At 39.6% G+C, this 15,599-nt stretch overlaps 1 protein-coding gene across 2 annotated transcripts; it reads left to right on the plus strand.

The window, feature by feature from the left end:
* Nucleotides 1-300: 300 nt before the first annotated feature.
* On the plus strand, nucleotides 301-12,894 carry SLC7A9 (solute carrier family 7 member 9). 2 transcript variants are annotated; one of them, XM_071567798.1, is made up of 14 exons: nucleotides 301-418; nucleotides 1,026-1,345; nucleotides 1,544-1,670; nucleotides 2,800-2,947; nucleotides 3,863-4,105; nucleotides 5,161-5,286; nucleotides 5,621-5,720; nucleotides 7,055-7,099; nucleotides 7,419-7,542; nucleotides 9,179-9,282; nucleotides 10,095-10,191; nucleotides 10,924-11,073; nucleotides 11,617-11,791; nucleotides 12,660-12,894. In XM_071567798.1, exons 3-14 carry the CDS (start codon nucleotides 1,566-1,568, stop codon nucleotides 12,722-12,724), a joined length of 1,482 nt encoding a protein of 493 aa, XP_071423899.1. In that variant the 5' UTR covers nucleotides 301-418; nucleotides 1,026-1,345; nucleotides 1,544-1,565; the 3' UTR covers nucleotides 12,725-12,894. The 2 variants fall into 2 exon arrangements, with proteins under 2 accessions (XP_071423899.1, XP_071423898.1); XM_071567797.1 differs by lacking the exon at nucleotides 12,660-12,894 and having other exon boundaries at nucleotides 11,617-12,647.
* The last annotated feature ends 2,705 nt before the right edge of the window (nucleotides 12,895-15,599 follow it).

Here is a 15,599-nt window from a genome sequence, read left to right on the forward strand (position 1 = left end):
GGTTTTAATGCACAGGACAATTACTTCAAGGTTATCTTTCCAAAGCATTTCCAAACTGGCAGCTGCTTTCCTAAAGGTCTTCACAATCAGACTCTCCAAATGTTGGTTCACTCTCACTATGTAATACACTGCTTAGCACTGGATAAACACTCTCACGAATGGAACAAAGAAGTTTTTCCTTTTTTTTTGAAAGATAAACTAATTGAACTGTTCGTTCCTATCTGAAAGCTTTTTAGCCGAGAATGCTTTTAATGATTACCTTTTATAACCTCTGTACTTAATCTGCTGCTGCTTCTGCATATTGTGGTGTCAGACATGGACATGCCTTGCAGAGTAACTGGCTGGGGGATCTAACTGGAGAAACACTGGCCAAGGATTCCTGGACCCGATTAACACTAAACAAATATGAATAAATAAGGTAAGCAGACCCAGGAATTGCTAAAGGTTGTAACTGAACAGTCTAAATATGTGACTTTAAGAGAGAGGCTGGGCACAAAGCTGTAATGGAGTTCAGTGACCCAAGCCCTGCATTCCTCACGTGGGCAATTTTCTATCATGGGTTTAGTCTTAAAGTTGCATTCATTATGATTTTTAAAAAATCTTTAACTCAAAAGATAAACGGGATGTCTTTATAGGCCAAATGTTTCTGAAGACCAACAATACTGAGATAGGTGTTCTGACAGTTTAAAATGCTACAGTTTTGTTGCCAATTACTTCTTTATTTGCAAAACAATCCCAATATAAGTTGCCTACACATACCACATTCCTTAATTACTGTCTATGTAACTACAAGGTGATAGTCAACATTCAGATCCTGGTAATTACAGTTGTCAGGATTTAGGAGAGAAGAGACTTTCGACTGAATCCTCCTTGGAGACTCAGGACAAACCTGAGCATTTCCTTCACTATCTCGGGTTGTATTTTAGACCAATCCTAGGGGGAAACAGGCCAAATCCTCACCGAAAACATTCCCAACTCTGCGTTGAAATCTGAAAACAAACTGTTTACCTTCCAATTCTAAACAGGACAGAACACTGAGTGGAAGAGATTCCCTGTGAACCAGCTCGGAGATTGGTGACTCCTCGGCAAAGAGCTGCTAATTAGCTAATTGCAGCAGCACACACTTGGTTTAGCAGGTACTTGCACTTCCAAGGAACTGAGAGGAGACCTGATTTAATGAAGATCAGAAAGGTCTCCTAGATAAGAAGAAAACAGAGTAGCTTTGGGGAGAAAGATAAAATCGGACTGGAGCTCTTGAAGAATTCCAAGGAAGAATTGGCTATAAAAGCTTGATCGTTCACCAGGACATCCTCGAACTGAATGTAACACAGACAATTCCCTGCAGGTGGGTACGAGGGAATCCACAGCAGGGGAGCTGCTGGAGTGACCACAACTCCTCTGCGAGTCCTCCGAGCAGGTCTCTCCATGAAGTCTCTGAGCGAGTTTGTTTTCTGGCAATATTTTACCCGCACTATTTTGGACCCAAATGTATCAGCAAAACTCAAGCAAATGTAAGAGTGAGATTTTGGTTTTATTTCCTTAGAGATTTCAACGAGAAAAACCAAATGGGTGACGAAGGCTTGAGGAAAAGAAAAGGAGAGGACAAAGGAAGAGAGGACACACAATCTCTCCAGAGTCATGAACCCCAAACGACGAACCTACAAAAGCAGGCAAAGCTTTTTCTTTTCCCCCTTTGGTCCGTGTGTGAGGGGCTGGCAGAGGGAGGCTCGAGTGGGGATTTGTGCAGGTATATCCCAGTTTAGCTGATATCTCAACACTGCTTGTTATCATATTCAGAAACTGCTAATCACTATAAATGGCTCTGATATAAACCAAGAAAAAAACTCCAAAATATGTTTTAAGTCTTTGAAGTTATCATATAGAAAAATAATTCGAAGCTGATCCACTGAGGCACTTCATAAACTTTGCTTTTTCCCCCACGTGTGGCTCTCGGAGGTTGCAGTGGGTTGTTCAGCTCATTGTGTCTCAGACTTTGTCAGTGTCTGCAGCCAGGAAATAGGCACTGGTACTTCGAGAAAATCACCGATGTTTTAGGAGGTAGTTGGGTCACTTGCTCTCAGAAGGGAGCGGAATTCCTCTTTAAGTAACCTGGAAAAAGATTCTCTATATGGTTTTGGTTTGGTGCCAAGACTGTAAAATACTGATGTTATTAGAGTAGCCATAACTATAAAAGAAAAGCCATTTATTTTAGCAGGACACGCCCCAAGTTTCAGTGGTTTCATGTAACTACATGTAACGCTACAAAGTCAGGAGAACATCATCTTGTCACTACTCAGCAGTACCAAGATAATTCCTGTGCACAAATACCTAAAGCGAGGAGAGGAAATGAACTGCTCAAGGACAACAAACGTTGTCATTGAGCAGCTGTTTTCTGTAAAAGGCAGTTTCTGAAGTTGAGAAAATTCAGAATTCATCACGTGCTTATAAAAGAACTTCACTGTTTAGTCAGAGAGGAAAGGGGAAGTTCACCTTGTACAAGGTTTGATTTGAGACTCCCATAATTCGAAAGAGATTTTTAATAAAGGCAATACACAGGGAGGCAGACCACAGATGGGTGTACTTTTGAAAAGAGCAGGGGATTGTCACATGGTACATATGCATCTTGGAAAGAAAAGTGAAACTTCATAAAGCATTTCAATATATTTCTTTGCAGAACTTACATGTTAAAAACTGATAAAAATAAGTCACTAATGACAATTACTGGAGTTCTATAATACTGAAAAGTAATTGCTGAGTTACTAGAATTTACTTACAAAATCCATCTCTTTTTCTTTCAAGGTGGGCCTCATCAGTGGAATCTGTATGATTGTTGGTACAATTATTGGTTCAGGGATCTTTGTTTCTCCAAAGTCAGTACTTGCCAATGTTGAAGCTGTGGGTCCTTGTTTAACCATCTGGGCAGCCTGTGGAGTTCTGGCAACATTAGGTAAAGGAGCCAAAAAAGAATCTGAATCTCTGCCTAAATCTTTATATCTCCTGTTTCTGCATTCTGCCCTCATTGCACACATTAGCACATAGACCCAAATCAGTTAAACACTTATGTATTTATGCATAGCAGTATTTGGCCATACATTTAAAATGTGCTGCTTATAAAAGATAAATTGAGATTTTAAAATTGTGCATCACACTCTCAATTTATTTTGAAATCAAGTTTTAGTTTTGCTGCCCTCATCCACTGGCTGTGATAAAGAGAATACTCTTCTACTTAAATCACTGGCAAAATGTGACACCTACTGGCAGTGAGTTGGGGACTTCTGCTACTTTTCTACTTGTGTGATTCTAATGCTATTACCCGAAAATTTAGCACCAAGCACCTCAAAATATTTCAGGGATTAAAACAAGGGAATTCCTTGAGCATTGTATCAAGGGACACAGCATAGAGAAAAACCTTCATGCAAGATGCCAGAAACAGCAATGGATCTGGAAGTATCACTGTACTTTAATGTTGAGCTCAGCAGATGTTTCAATTCAAAACTGTGCAGCAAGTCTGTTTTTTTCAGGCTTCCAAAATGTATGTCAGTCAGTGCAGTTCTCACTTAAATGCTTCTTATAGTATTGGTTTCTTAAACAGAAATCTAATATGAAATCAAACTGTTTGTACTGGTTTTGGCTGAGTAAATTTTGGACTGTATCTTATCACTTTCATGGTATGTTTTCCAATTGCTCACAAGTAATTAAAATTTTATTTTGCATATACAGTAAAACACACAGAAACTCAAAGAGTGTAATGATGCACTGTATGTATCAATTTTCTGAATTTTTCTACCTACTAGAAAGTGATCAGCTATTCTGGCCACTCATAAAAAGTGCATGAACTAAACCTGCTTTTCTTGCCCCTCAGGTGCACTTTGTTTTGCGGAGCTTGGTACAATGATCACAAAATCTGGAGGGGAATATCCTTACCTGATGGAAGCCTTTGGCCCAATCCCAGCATTTTTGTTTTCTTGGACGAGCTTGCTGGTCACCAAACCCAGTTCATTTGCAATCATTTGTCTGAGCTTTGCAGAATACGCCTCAGCTCCTTTCTACCCAGGCTGTGACCCCCCCCAGGCTGTCATCAAGTGTCTGGCAGCAGCAGCCATTGGTGAGTCATAGAATCATAGAATCATAGAATCGATTGGGTTGGAAAAGACCTCCAAGATCATCGAGTCCAACCCTTGGTCCAACTCTAGTTCATTTACTAGATCATGGCACTCAGCGCCACGTCCAATCTGCATTTAAAGATCTCTAGGGATGGTGAATCCACCACCTCTCCGGGCAGCCCATTCCAATGCCTGAGCACTCTCTCTGTAAAAAATTTTTTTCTGATATCCAACTTAAATTTCCCCTGGCAGAGCTTAAGCCCATCGTGCCCCCTTGTTCTATTGCTGAGTGCCTGGGAGAAGAGACCAGCCCCCACCTGGCTATAACTTCCCTTCAGGTAGTTATAGACAGTGCTGAGGTCACCTCTGAGCCTCCTCTTCTCCAGGCTAAACACCCCCAGCTCCCTCAGCCTCTCCCTGGGTTTGAAGCCAGGCCAGCTCCAAAATTGCACAGTGACTTGTGTTTGGCCCCATCAATCAGTGCCCATCACACCCTGGCACTGCCTGAGCTTCCCCTTCACAGACACACCAGAAAGGTTTGAGATACAGTGTAGTGACTCCTTCCCATAGTAACTAATTCAACAACTTAGAAAAAGTATAGATTTAAAAATGGTTTGTTCCCAGTCCAGGGTTTTTTTATTCTTAAGACTTACACGGCTGTGTAATTAACACTTACCTCTAAAAGGAAGAAAAAATAAGTGTGGAAGTGTTATTTCTGTATTTATCAGAATGCTGTGCAACTTCACTGTATTTTTTTGTTCAAGGTACTATCACAATCTGTTTCAGAAAACTGTAATTGAACAGTCTAAACGTGTGACTTTAAAGAGAGAAGTTGGGCACAAAACTGCAATGGAGTTCAGTGACCCAAGCCCAAGTTTTCCTCACTATTTTGCAAGTTATCCAAACATAGCATGTTAAAAACTCTATATAATATAGACAAGTGAGGAAAAAGCAATACAGTATTTAAGGGGAGGAGGGTGTGTTTAGGGTTAAAAGGCAGCCTTTCTTTCAATACTGACCAACTCAATCCAAAAATGTATAATGTTATTTCTTTTAGTGGTAATTACAATTGTGAATGCACTGAGTGTGAAGCTGGGGAGTTACCTCCAGAATTTTCTCACAGCTGCTAAAATGATCATTGTCGCAGTCATTATTGTAAGTGGAATTGTTCTCCTTGCACAAGGTAATCAAATATACATTACTTCAAAAAATGAATTAGCTTCTGCTATGACCATTAATAAATTCCCCACTAAAGGAAGTGGCACTGTAATAAGGCACAGCCTTGAATCTCTATTCAGGGTTTTGGTTCTGCATCTCTTGGCAACTGTGGTAATTTCTTTTAGAAAAGGGGGATGGGTGGGAAATGCAACACCACAGATCAATTAATACAACATTGTTAGTTGATTCTAGCAGTGAGAAGTTTAAAAACATGAGAAAGATGTTGGAATGTTTATTCATCTGATGGGAATGAGAAGGATTCATTTCAACACTGATCAGTAATTACATGTTATTTGCAGGAAAAACTGAAAACTTCAAAGATTCTTTCAAGGACAGTAAAATTTCTATTAGCTCCATCAGTCTGGCATTTTATAATGGACTCTGGGCATATGATGGATGGTAAGGAATCTTTACTAGCCTTAACAGATACAGTTTAACAGCCTTTAACCAGTTTTCTCTCCCCCTGTTGAACTCTGCAAAAGTTAACATCTGGCTTGGTATTAAGAATCTGATGATTAATTCTGGAAAAGGAACAGCAGTTTGGTTAAACCCCCAAATCTCCACCCCCTTTATTTGTTGTTTATTGGGAAAGGGACTTTGCTTTGCTGCTGAAGGTGCTCAGACACTGCAGCAGTGAGGGGAATAGAGCACAGCTTGATTCCCCTGGGTCAGGCAAAAGAGCTCTCCCTGCAGGTTAGCCCATCAAATCCCATTTCTTGTGAATTATGTAGAGGTGTTTGATTAGTACCAAAGGACATAAACTAGAACTTTGTCTCAGAGCTCATAAGGTTCCACTTGCAGATTTTCTCTTAGGGAATGTCAGTTGAACTAGGGCTCTGTTGGCACAAATCCCTTAGGGCTGTTCTTAAATGTTCAAACTGAAAAGTCTACATATAGGTCTGTATTTAGAAAGGAAATAAGAATATATATCTTTACTTGCAACAAAGCAAGTCCCATTTAAAAGCTTTTAAAACTGAATTTATTTTTTAATAGATTACTCTTTCAGGTTCTATTTCCAAGCCTTGAGTGTCTCAACTCAGGCATATAAGTCTGCTAATTTAGACATTCAGATGGATTTTTAAGGGGTAAAGATGCTGGTGCCTAAATAATTTTTTGCATATGTGACACCAGGCACTAACTTTTGAAAATTTGCCTTTTGAACTGTAAAAACCAAATCTTCCATTGTTAGAGTGGATGAGTAAAAACCTTGTTTCAATCTGGTCTACATGTTGTAGCAAAAGTGAGTATTTGGAAACTGTAATTCAGACAGATGTGATCCTTAGAAAGGTTTTCATGCCAGTTTTTTGAGAAGTGGGACTTACAGAAGAGCTGTGAAACATCAGCACACCTGCTGCTCTCCTTGCCCTCAGCACCTTGTGCTTTTATTGGAAAACACTCAGATACTGCAAAGCTCCAAGTTAAAAGGCAACCTTGTAAATCTGAGATGTCTGCCAGTGTTTTGTTTCATTATTCTGGGATATTTTATCCAAGATTCAAAATCTCAGAGATAATTGACATCATGGGGAAAGAGATGGGGAATCAAGAGGCTGCCACTGGGATAAGAAGCTCACACAGGTTTTGACCTGCAGTTTTCCCACTTAAAAGATTGGTTGTAATGTTTTTTGGTTTTATTTTTAACTGAAAAGGTAAAAAGCACTAACACCTGACCTTATAGTATGGTAGTACTTCAACACCTGACAGCTAAAATACTGTATGAATGTTTTTTCTTCCAGGAATCAACTCAATTACATCACAGAAGAACTTAAAAATCCTTACAGGTAGGAAAACACTGTTTCTATTGGCAAAAATCAAACATTTTATATTTTTCTACAAGCAAGTGGATGATTTGGGTTGTTTTTTAAAAGCAGCAGCTATTCAAGGTTTGAGCACCAACCCAGCTAATTAGCATGTACTACAGGCTTTGTATTTCTGCATCAGTTTGTGTTTTTCCTTTTTTATAATCCTGATTTCCATAACTCTACAGTAAAATAATGTAAATACACCTAAAGAGCATATAGGGAAGAGTCCAGAGTTTGCTCTGACAGCTCTACCAGTGATACAGCAATGCTGATGGGGTGTTACTTTTGCATTCTTTAGAAACCTACCGCTATCTATAATTATTGGGATCCCCCTGGTTACAGTTTGTTACGTTCTGATAAACATTTCCTATTTCACCGTAATGACTTCAACAGAGCTCCTGCAGTCCCAGGCAGTTGCTGTGGTAAGCACTTTACTTTGTAATAGAGCATCTGAGAAGGCTGTGTGCATTGCAGTCATGTGAGCCATAAGGGCAGATGGTTCCTTCTCAGGAACCTGCAATTTTTCTTGAGATACAATTCATTTCAGTCTAAGCTATCAGTGTCACCTTTTCCCCCCATTGTCTACTGTCATTTCTTAATCTAAAAATTCCAGTAATGCTTAATTTAAACAGCAGTTCTGTCATATCCCAATAGGGGGAAAAAATGAAGCAAAAGTAATTCAGTCTTCAGCTAACATTTTGTGAGCACTGCAGCTCAGAGGGCGACTGCTTTCCATGGGCATCCAAAAATGGAAAGAAAAATAGCATCTGACAGTTGCTTTGCCCTGTTCAGTGTTTCCAATATTTCTGAGAAAGAAGTACATGCCAAATGACAGTAGATCAAAGTTTGTTTTTCTGGAGATAACAGAAAATAGTCTGTAATTCCCTTCCACCTTATTATTTTTGTTTATTTTTTTTCCTCTTAACAAATCTGAAAGATAAAAATTTTACAGTAGCAAGACATACAATTACAGGTAAAACTAAAGATGATAAAATTTCTGAAACCTTAAAAATTACATCTGTCCCTTCAGTTCCACTCAATAATTTTTCCATGGGACACCTGTCTCTGAAACAGCTGTTGAGGTCATGCAGCAATTACTCTTACTGTTAGTTTTTGGAGGAAACAAACAGTATGTAAAATACTTAAAAATGTTTTAAAAGAAAATCTTTTAAAATTTAGATCTTGTGTGCATTTCTGTATCTTGCTTGCACCCGGAGGTACAGCAATGGATGTATCACATTATATCCTGTTTAAGAACTAGTCCTCTTCTGAACACCACTAAACTTACAATCTGAACGAAACCAATCAACTACCATTGGACTCATCAGACTAAATTATCAGCATCTCAGAACTGGCACTGAGCAGAGGCAGCACAGCAAAAGGACAGAGAGCTGAAGTACCCTTTGAGCATCCTCCTTGTGGTCAGAGAAACAGCACTGATGGCAGAGCTGTGCAAAACCAAAGCTCCTTGTGCCTGACTTACTGAAATAAAGTTAACCACCCCCAAATAAAACCTCAAAACCTACCTGTCAAAACCACTTAAATTCAAATCCATTTGCAGTAGAGAATGTACCTCCATGAGATCTAATCTATCCTGCAGCAACAACTGATGTAGCACAGCACAGGTGAGAACTCCAGTGAGAGACCACAGGGAGTTTGTGCCTCCCTCCTTCCTCCCAGGCTCAGGCTGTCACTGCTGTGACTCCTCCTGGGGGAGCTGACAACAGTCTGGTGTGGACAGGGCTCTGTAGCAATGCCCTCTGCCTTTTTGTTCTGCAGGCACAGCCCAAACCAGTGTCCTTAGCAGAATTTAATTGCCATATAGTTTTTACCTCTGTCTTCCAGTGTTTCCTACAGATGCTGCATCTTAAACATCAGGACAACAACAGTCCATTTTATAGAGTGGCCCATGAGTCAATCCAGGTGGCAAAGCATTCTGTAATAACTGCACAAAAAATGCATGTTTTTATTGATAACATGTCTCAGACACACGAATACTGAATATACCTAAAGGTAGTTGAAATGCCCAAAGTGATTCATTTTAATCCCATGTCCCAGACATTCGGAGATAGAGTCCTTTATCCAGCCTCTTGGATAGTTCCTCTCTTTGTGGTATTTTCTACTATTGGATCTGCCAACGGGACCTGTTTTACTGCAGGCAGGTAAGTTCCCATTCCAAATATCTTCAAATCACAGTTTTTGAAGGATGGAAAAAATTATATTCCCGTTTATATATCCACACATAAAGACATTCTTCTGATCCACATTATACAATTTAAAAGTACCTGTAAATATTGTTTAATTTTCCAAAACAAACAGTGGCTATTCAGGTTTGACAAATTAGAAAATAAGGTCTCATTCTTAACTCAAAGCAAGTATAGTACAAAAGGTTTTTTGTTACCTCTCATCGATTTTAAAGCTGAAAATTAAAAAGTTAAAGATTACCAGTTAAAACATGACTACACCAGTAATAATAAAGGAAACTGGAACAAGCAGCTATTCCTATCACTTGTTCAACACTTCCATTTACTATTTAAAATATTTTAATATTTCAAGTCCGGCTGAATACAACAGGTAGGGCTGTAAAGAGCATTTTTTGACAAAAGGTTGTCAGTGTAGCTTTTTGATAAGAAGCAAATGAAAAAGGAAATATTTAATTAAAAGGGGCACAGTAGGTAACATTTCCCCAAATAATTTTCAATTAAATGTGCAAACTAGTGATTCTGGAATTAGTTTCAAGTTTACTATTTTAATACTGGTTAAGAATTATTTTCTAGGTCATTGGTTATTTCCCTTATTTCAGTCTCCTGCAACACTCCCAGTGCATTTCAAAGAAAATACTGACAAAATTGCAGTCAGCTTGTAACCACCCAATAAACAAACCTGAAAATGAAGGCACTCATCCATTTTTCGGGAATGCCACTTCAGGTCTGGGGGCCACACTAATGCCATCCCCCTGCTTTTGTTTTGCCAGGCTGGTTTATGTGGCAGGCAGGGAAGGGCACATGCTGAAGGTGCTCTCCTACATCAGTGTGAAACGTTTAACGCCAGCACCTGCCATCATATTTTATGTGAGTATCTATTCTGAGCACAGAAAAATTACCAACTCTCACAGTTTCTTACAAGCAGTTCTGACACGTCTTGGACTATCTAGACAAGAAAAATTGCTAAATATATATTGGAAAAAAGAGTATGCAACCCCCTCCAACTTCTCAATTTGAACATACTCAGTTCAGAAATGGATTTTTAAAATTAAAATGTTTTAGAATTGACAGTATGACAATAAAAAGTTAAATGAATTATTAGCATTGGGCAATCCTTTCACAGGATGCTTGAAAGCAAACTATCACTATCCTGTCTCCTCCATGTAAGAATACATTTACAGCTCACTATAAAGAATTCCAGTCAGTAAATATATTTAAAAATAAATCCAGAATGTCTTGTTATTTTTATTTTACCCATTTATCTTTAAGGCATAACAAGATATATTCAATCCCAGTAACATTAAAAAACTAAAATTATGTTTAGTATCTTCAAGATAATGCAGTCAACAATAAAACACATTAATGCACAAAAATCATAAGTCTTTTGGCATAAAGTGGAATTAAGATTGCACACAAAAGTAACCCCATGCTGGCAGGATGTGGTGACAAACTTTAAAGGTGCTGCAACACCCCCCAGATGTCTAAGCAAAAGCATTCACAGTTCACCCTTTGGAACACTAAGCACACTTATAATGACACATAAGTAAAATTTAACCTTCTTCTACAACAGATTACACTAATTTTTGTTTTCATTTTTAGGGGGCCATTACTATTATTTATATTATTCCTGGTGACATTGAAACACTCATAAATTATTTTAGTTTCGCAGTCTGGATATTTTATGGTTTAACTGTATTTGCACTCATTGTTATGAGGTTTACAAGGAAGGAGCTCAAGAGACCTATCAAGGTAAGTTCCTCATTCCATGTGGCTTTTCCTTCATTCCCATAAATGCTGTCGCATAAACTCATCCTACAGCTGGATATTTAAACAGCATCCTTGGGCAGTCCCCTTGTGTTTTTCTACACTTACCTGAAGTCTGGCTCTTTATTTGTAGTTATGCATCAGGACACAGCTCATGAGGAAAAGTTTGCAGAATGTTGATTTTCCATTGGACAACCCATAGGGCACAACCCAAATTTTCAGGGATGGAAAACTGCAAGAGTATTTGAAATAAGACTGCAGGTCATTCCACTGGAGTTTGGTCCCACACTCATTAAAATGCAAATTTTTACACTGCAATTTGCAATTAGACAAAGAGATTTTAGTGAATGCTTTAGCACAAGAGATTCCTCTACCCATATTCTTGCTACACTTTTAATTGTCCCATCTGATTCCAGAAATTTTAAAGCATAAGAATGCATAAGACAATCAGAATATTCTTTCATACAGGCAGCTTCTGTAAGGAGAGCAAAAGAATGGAGAAGTGATCCTGTGTTTTGTATCTTGCAGATCCCCATCATCATTCCTGTCATAGTGACCCTGGTCTCCATTGTGCTGGTGCTGGCCCCAATCATCAGTGCACCTGAACTGGCCTATTTGTACTGTATCTTATTTATACTTAGTGGACTTATAGTTTATGCACTTTTTGTTCATTTTAAATTCAGCTGGGCCCAAAAAATATCACGTAAGTATATGCCAGGTACCCACCTCCAAATTATAGAACATTTGCTAAGCTTGAGATTAATTACTGTAGTGAAGCTCATTATCTAATCCAGGAAGCAATTTCCCAAACCTGCAGTTTGAGCATTATTGAAGACTGTATTTTACTCCTTCCTGTGAAAGAAATGTAATGTCTGACTTGAGGAAAAATTAAATTTAATTCACAAAAAAGCAACACACAGAGCACTGTAGTAGCACAAAGAAACTGATTTTTAAAGTTAACAGAACTATTTAATCTGCAGTTTCTCAATTATCTGTATTTCAAAACGTTATTTTAACCATTAACTAAAGATTAGCAAATAAAAATTCTTATGCCATTAAACAGTGAGTTTCTACTGTAGTTACTAAATGTTAGCAGCATTAAGATAAAAAATAATCACAGTGCTGAGTACAGTGAAAGCTGCAAGAGCCCAGTGTGACTATTATAAACTGATTTTGCATGGTCTCTAGAGAAACTTGGCAATTATTTCAGGGAAAACAGGATACCCAGGTAAGAGGCTAATTGGAACTAGCTGAATAGAACAGGATTAGTAGTTCTAGAGACATCCCACAAATCCATCAGCTGTGTCTCCTGTCCCCTGGTTTTATTAGTTATAATGTCCTTATGCAATTAGGAGCATTGCACTCCAATAAGAGCAAGTTTGGAAAGCTGGAATGCTGCAGTTTGCATCTTAAGACTGATTTTATTCCCCACCTGTTATTTTTTCGGTTTGAAATAGGAATACAGAAAGGACAGACAACTACTTGGGAGGAGAATTTTCTCACATAAAAAAATAGTCTGAATTGAAATATTGTTGTCTCATAAAGCTTCTAACAATACCTTTTTTCCTCAGAGCCCATCACTATGCACCTCCAGATGCTTTTGGAAGTTGTTCCAGCAGAGGAAGATATGACATGAAATATTTTTTTCCTACCAGGTTGCTTTTAAGTGCTGTACTGGTTGAAATAGATTTACTTTAGTTGGGCAGATATATATACTGGCTAAATTGTTATGTTCATATTGGTGTATTATTTTTTCAACCCTTTGGTACTTGAAAACATTAAATATATATATAATAAAAGAAGGTTTCTAAGACAGATTACAGTGTCCAGCAAAGCTGTTTCATTGTTTGCTAACAAGTTACAATGTCTTGTTTTCTCCACTAAAATAACACAAAATACTCAAGAGGAACTTTTCAACTCTGCATCTTCCCATTCTGTGGTTTGGAGAGAACTGATGTATCTTTTTCAAGTACACAGCGGCATCTGGTGGACTTTCCCCAGTGTCGCCGTCCAACAGCTCCACTAGATGGTGGTGTGTACTCAGAAAACAACCCGGTGCACATCCAAAGGTGGAAACGTTTAGCCACCAGTCTCAAACGAAAGGTGGCAGGACAGAAGGGGTTTGCTGACCTTCCCCTTTCATGTGCGAACTCTTATTTGCACCACGCTCAAACGGCAACACAAGCTCCTTCCCGGTTCTATGTGCTAAGACATTTTTCCCTCTTGCAGGGTCCAACTATAAAACTAAAAACATCCAGCAAAAGTACAGCTCATAAAAGTGTCAGGTGAGCAAACATTTGGTGACTGCAGCTTCAGGTGCTCCCACTGAAGAGCACCACAAATCGTGGTATCTGCACTTTGCATTATAATCCTTCAGTCTCACAGAGTCAGGATCCAAACCCCAGACACTGAAAAAACAGGACAAGAAGCTCAACAGCTTGGTTTCTGCATTCCCTCTGTAGTGGCTGAAAAGCTCTAACCAAGAGCATTGTGTACTAGGAAAGCAATTAAGTTCACCAAGACCACCCAATCTGTGGATCCAAAATTGGTTTCTGCACTACTGAGAGGAACTATGACCCTACATCTCAAAAGAAATATGAACCCCCCACAAAAGAGAAAATATCCACTGTTACTGGGCAATGTGATTTCCTTCCTAAGGGAGGGAACTGTCATTCACCTCCTGGACGCCACCACCGAGATTTCAATTTCAACTCCAAAACTGATTATGCCAAGGAATTGCTCCATGAGAAAAGGTGCCAGGACAGAAAGGTCTTGCTGCCCATGGAGTGTCTTGGGGCTTTTGTTTTAGGACCTGATTTTGGGCATCACCCTCAGCACTGCCCTTGAGCAAAGCTCCATCCCCAGGGGCTCCCCAGCCCTGCAAGGGGCTCTCCCCATCGGACCTGGAGACACCCACTTGAGCCACCCCCTGTGGGCAGCTGAGCCCACAGGATCCCCGAGGGGCCACCCCCTCCTCATCCTCACTGGCCACACCTGTGGCTGCCCCATGTGACAGGGGGCTCTGGCCAGTGCTCCCAGTTCCCTCCCACTGCTCACAGTAGCACTTTCAAATCTCGTTAGTGGTACCACTTTGGTCAAAGAGTTCCCAGTTTCTTTCTCACTGCTCCCAGTATTGCTTCTTTACTCTCCCAGTGCTTCCAGTTCCCTCCCACTGTTCCCAATATCAGTACTCCTTGACTCCCCTCATTGCTCTCACTTCCTTCACAGAGCTCCCAGTTCTCTCCCACTGTTCCCAGTTTCACTCCTTGATTTCTCCCAGTGTTCCCAGTTCCCTCCCACTGTTCCCAGTATCACTCCTTGATTTCTCCCAGTGCTCCCAGTTCTCTCCCACTGTTCCCAGTGTCACTCCTTGACTCCAAAATTGAATGCATCTCTATGTGACAGTGAAAAGAATGACCAACCAAGTTCAGTTTGGCCAAGTACTGGTCCTGGTTTTAGAAGAAAAAACTGCTGTAGTTAGGATGTCTCTGGCTGTGTGAGGGGGGTTGTATGTAACAAACAAAGTCATTTAGAAGCTTCCAGAACATTAAGATGAGATCTCTCAGGAAATTTCTGGAAATAGAAATACAATGTTTATTCTGTAAGCTACTTATTTTCCAAAAAAGCAGACTAAGGGCTAAGTTTAAATACAAGGCCATGAAGAGTTGCTTATGAAGTTGTTGTCAAGAGATGGAATTTCTGCCCTGGCCATGGGCAGGAGTGGTGTCTGCAGGTATTAGAGGGGCACAGTATTTTTCATGGACAGGTATTGGCTCTTGTACACAGGGGGAGTTGAACCACGCTGAGTCTATGTAAGCTTGACACTTCTTACTTAGGTGTTCCACATCTAAAGGATCCTTTATAAAGGGATTTTTCTCACAGGAAATATGGAAACTGAAGCTTGCTCAGTGAGTTTCTTGCCTTCTTGGCTTGGCTCTCATTTCAGTTGAGGGATCTACTATCAAATGCCATTTCACACCTACAATTTTTTAATGATACTTTTAATATTCCTGCCAACAACCATTTTGTAGCTTTGCTGGTCACTGTTCCAATGGCTGCATTTCACCTCAGAGGTGGCTTGATTTCTTAATGCTGGAAACAGTTTTCCCTTGGTAAAAAGCATAAGACCCCCTCAAAATCTTCAAAGAAAAACAGACACGACATTGGAAGATGTTTTTTCATCCCTCTAAAATACATACTCAAAGTGTTTTCATTCTGGTCATTCTACAAAGCACAAACTCAGCATCATTCCAACTGTTTACTGGATGGCAGACCTGGAATAAAGTCTGCTTCAGGAATTTCTTGTGGTTCACCTAACTGGGGTTTGGAGTTCTGAATCCCATTGCAACAACCATGGGACTCTTGTCAGCTATGTTCTCTATTTCTGTTGTTTCCAAGGAATGCAAACATTCCTGGTAGCCACTCTGTGGAAACTCTTGCTGTTCCACTGTCTCACAACAAAAAGCATTTCTTAGTTCTTAACAAACTCAGTTGGGCACAAGAAAAGCATT

Source organism: Pithys albifrons, chromosome 12 (genome assembly GCF_047495875.1).
Source record: "Pithys albifrons albifrons isolate INPA30051 chromosome 12, PitAlb_v1, whole genome shotgun sequence".
Lineage (NCBI taxonomy): Eukaryota > Metazoa > Chordata > Aves > Passeriformes > Thamnophilidae > Pithys > Pithys albifrons.

Bases quoted from the DNA above. Each gene is read 5' to 3' on its own strand.
- SLC7A9 (XM_071567797.1), top strand. From the start codon at position 1,566: ATGGGTGACGAAGGCTTGAGGAAAAGAAAAGGAGAGGACAAAGGAAGA. The intron at 2,948-3,862 runs GTAAAGGAGCCA...CTTGCCCCTCAG, and splicing joins TGGAGTTCTGGCAACATTAG to GTGCACTTTGTTTTGCGGAG. The intron at 5,721-7,054 runs GTAAGGAATCTT...TTTTTCTTCCAG, and splicing joins CTCTGGGCATATGATGGATG to GAATCAACTCAATTACATCA.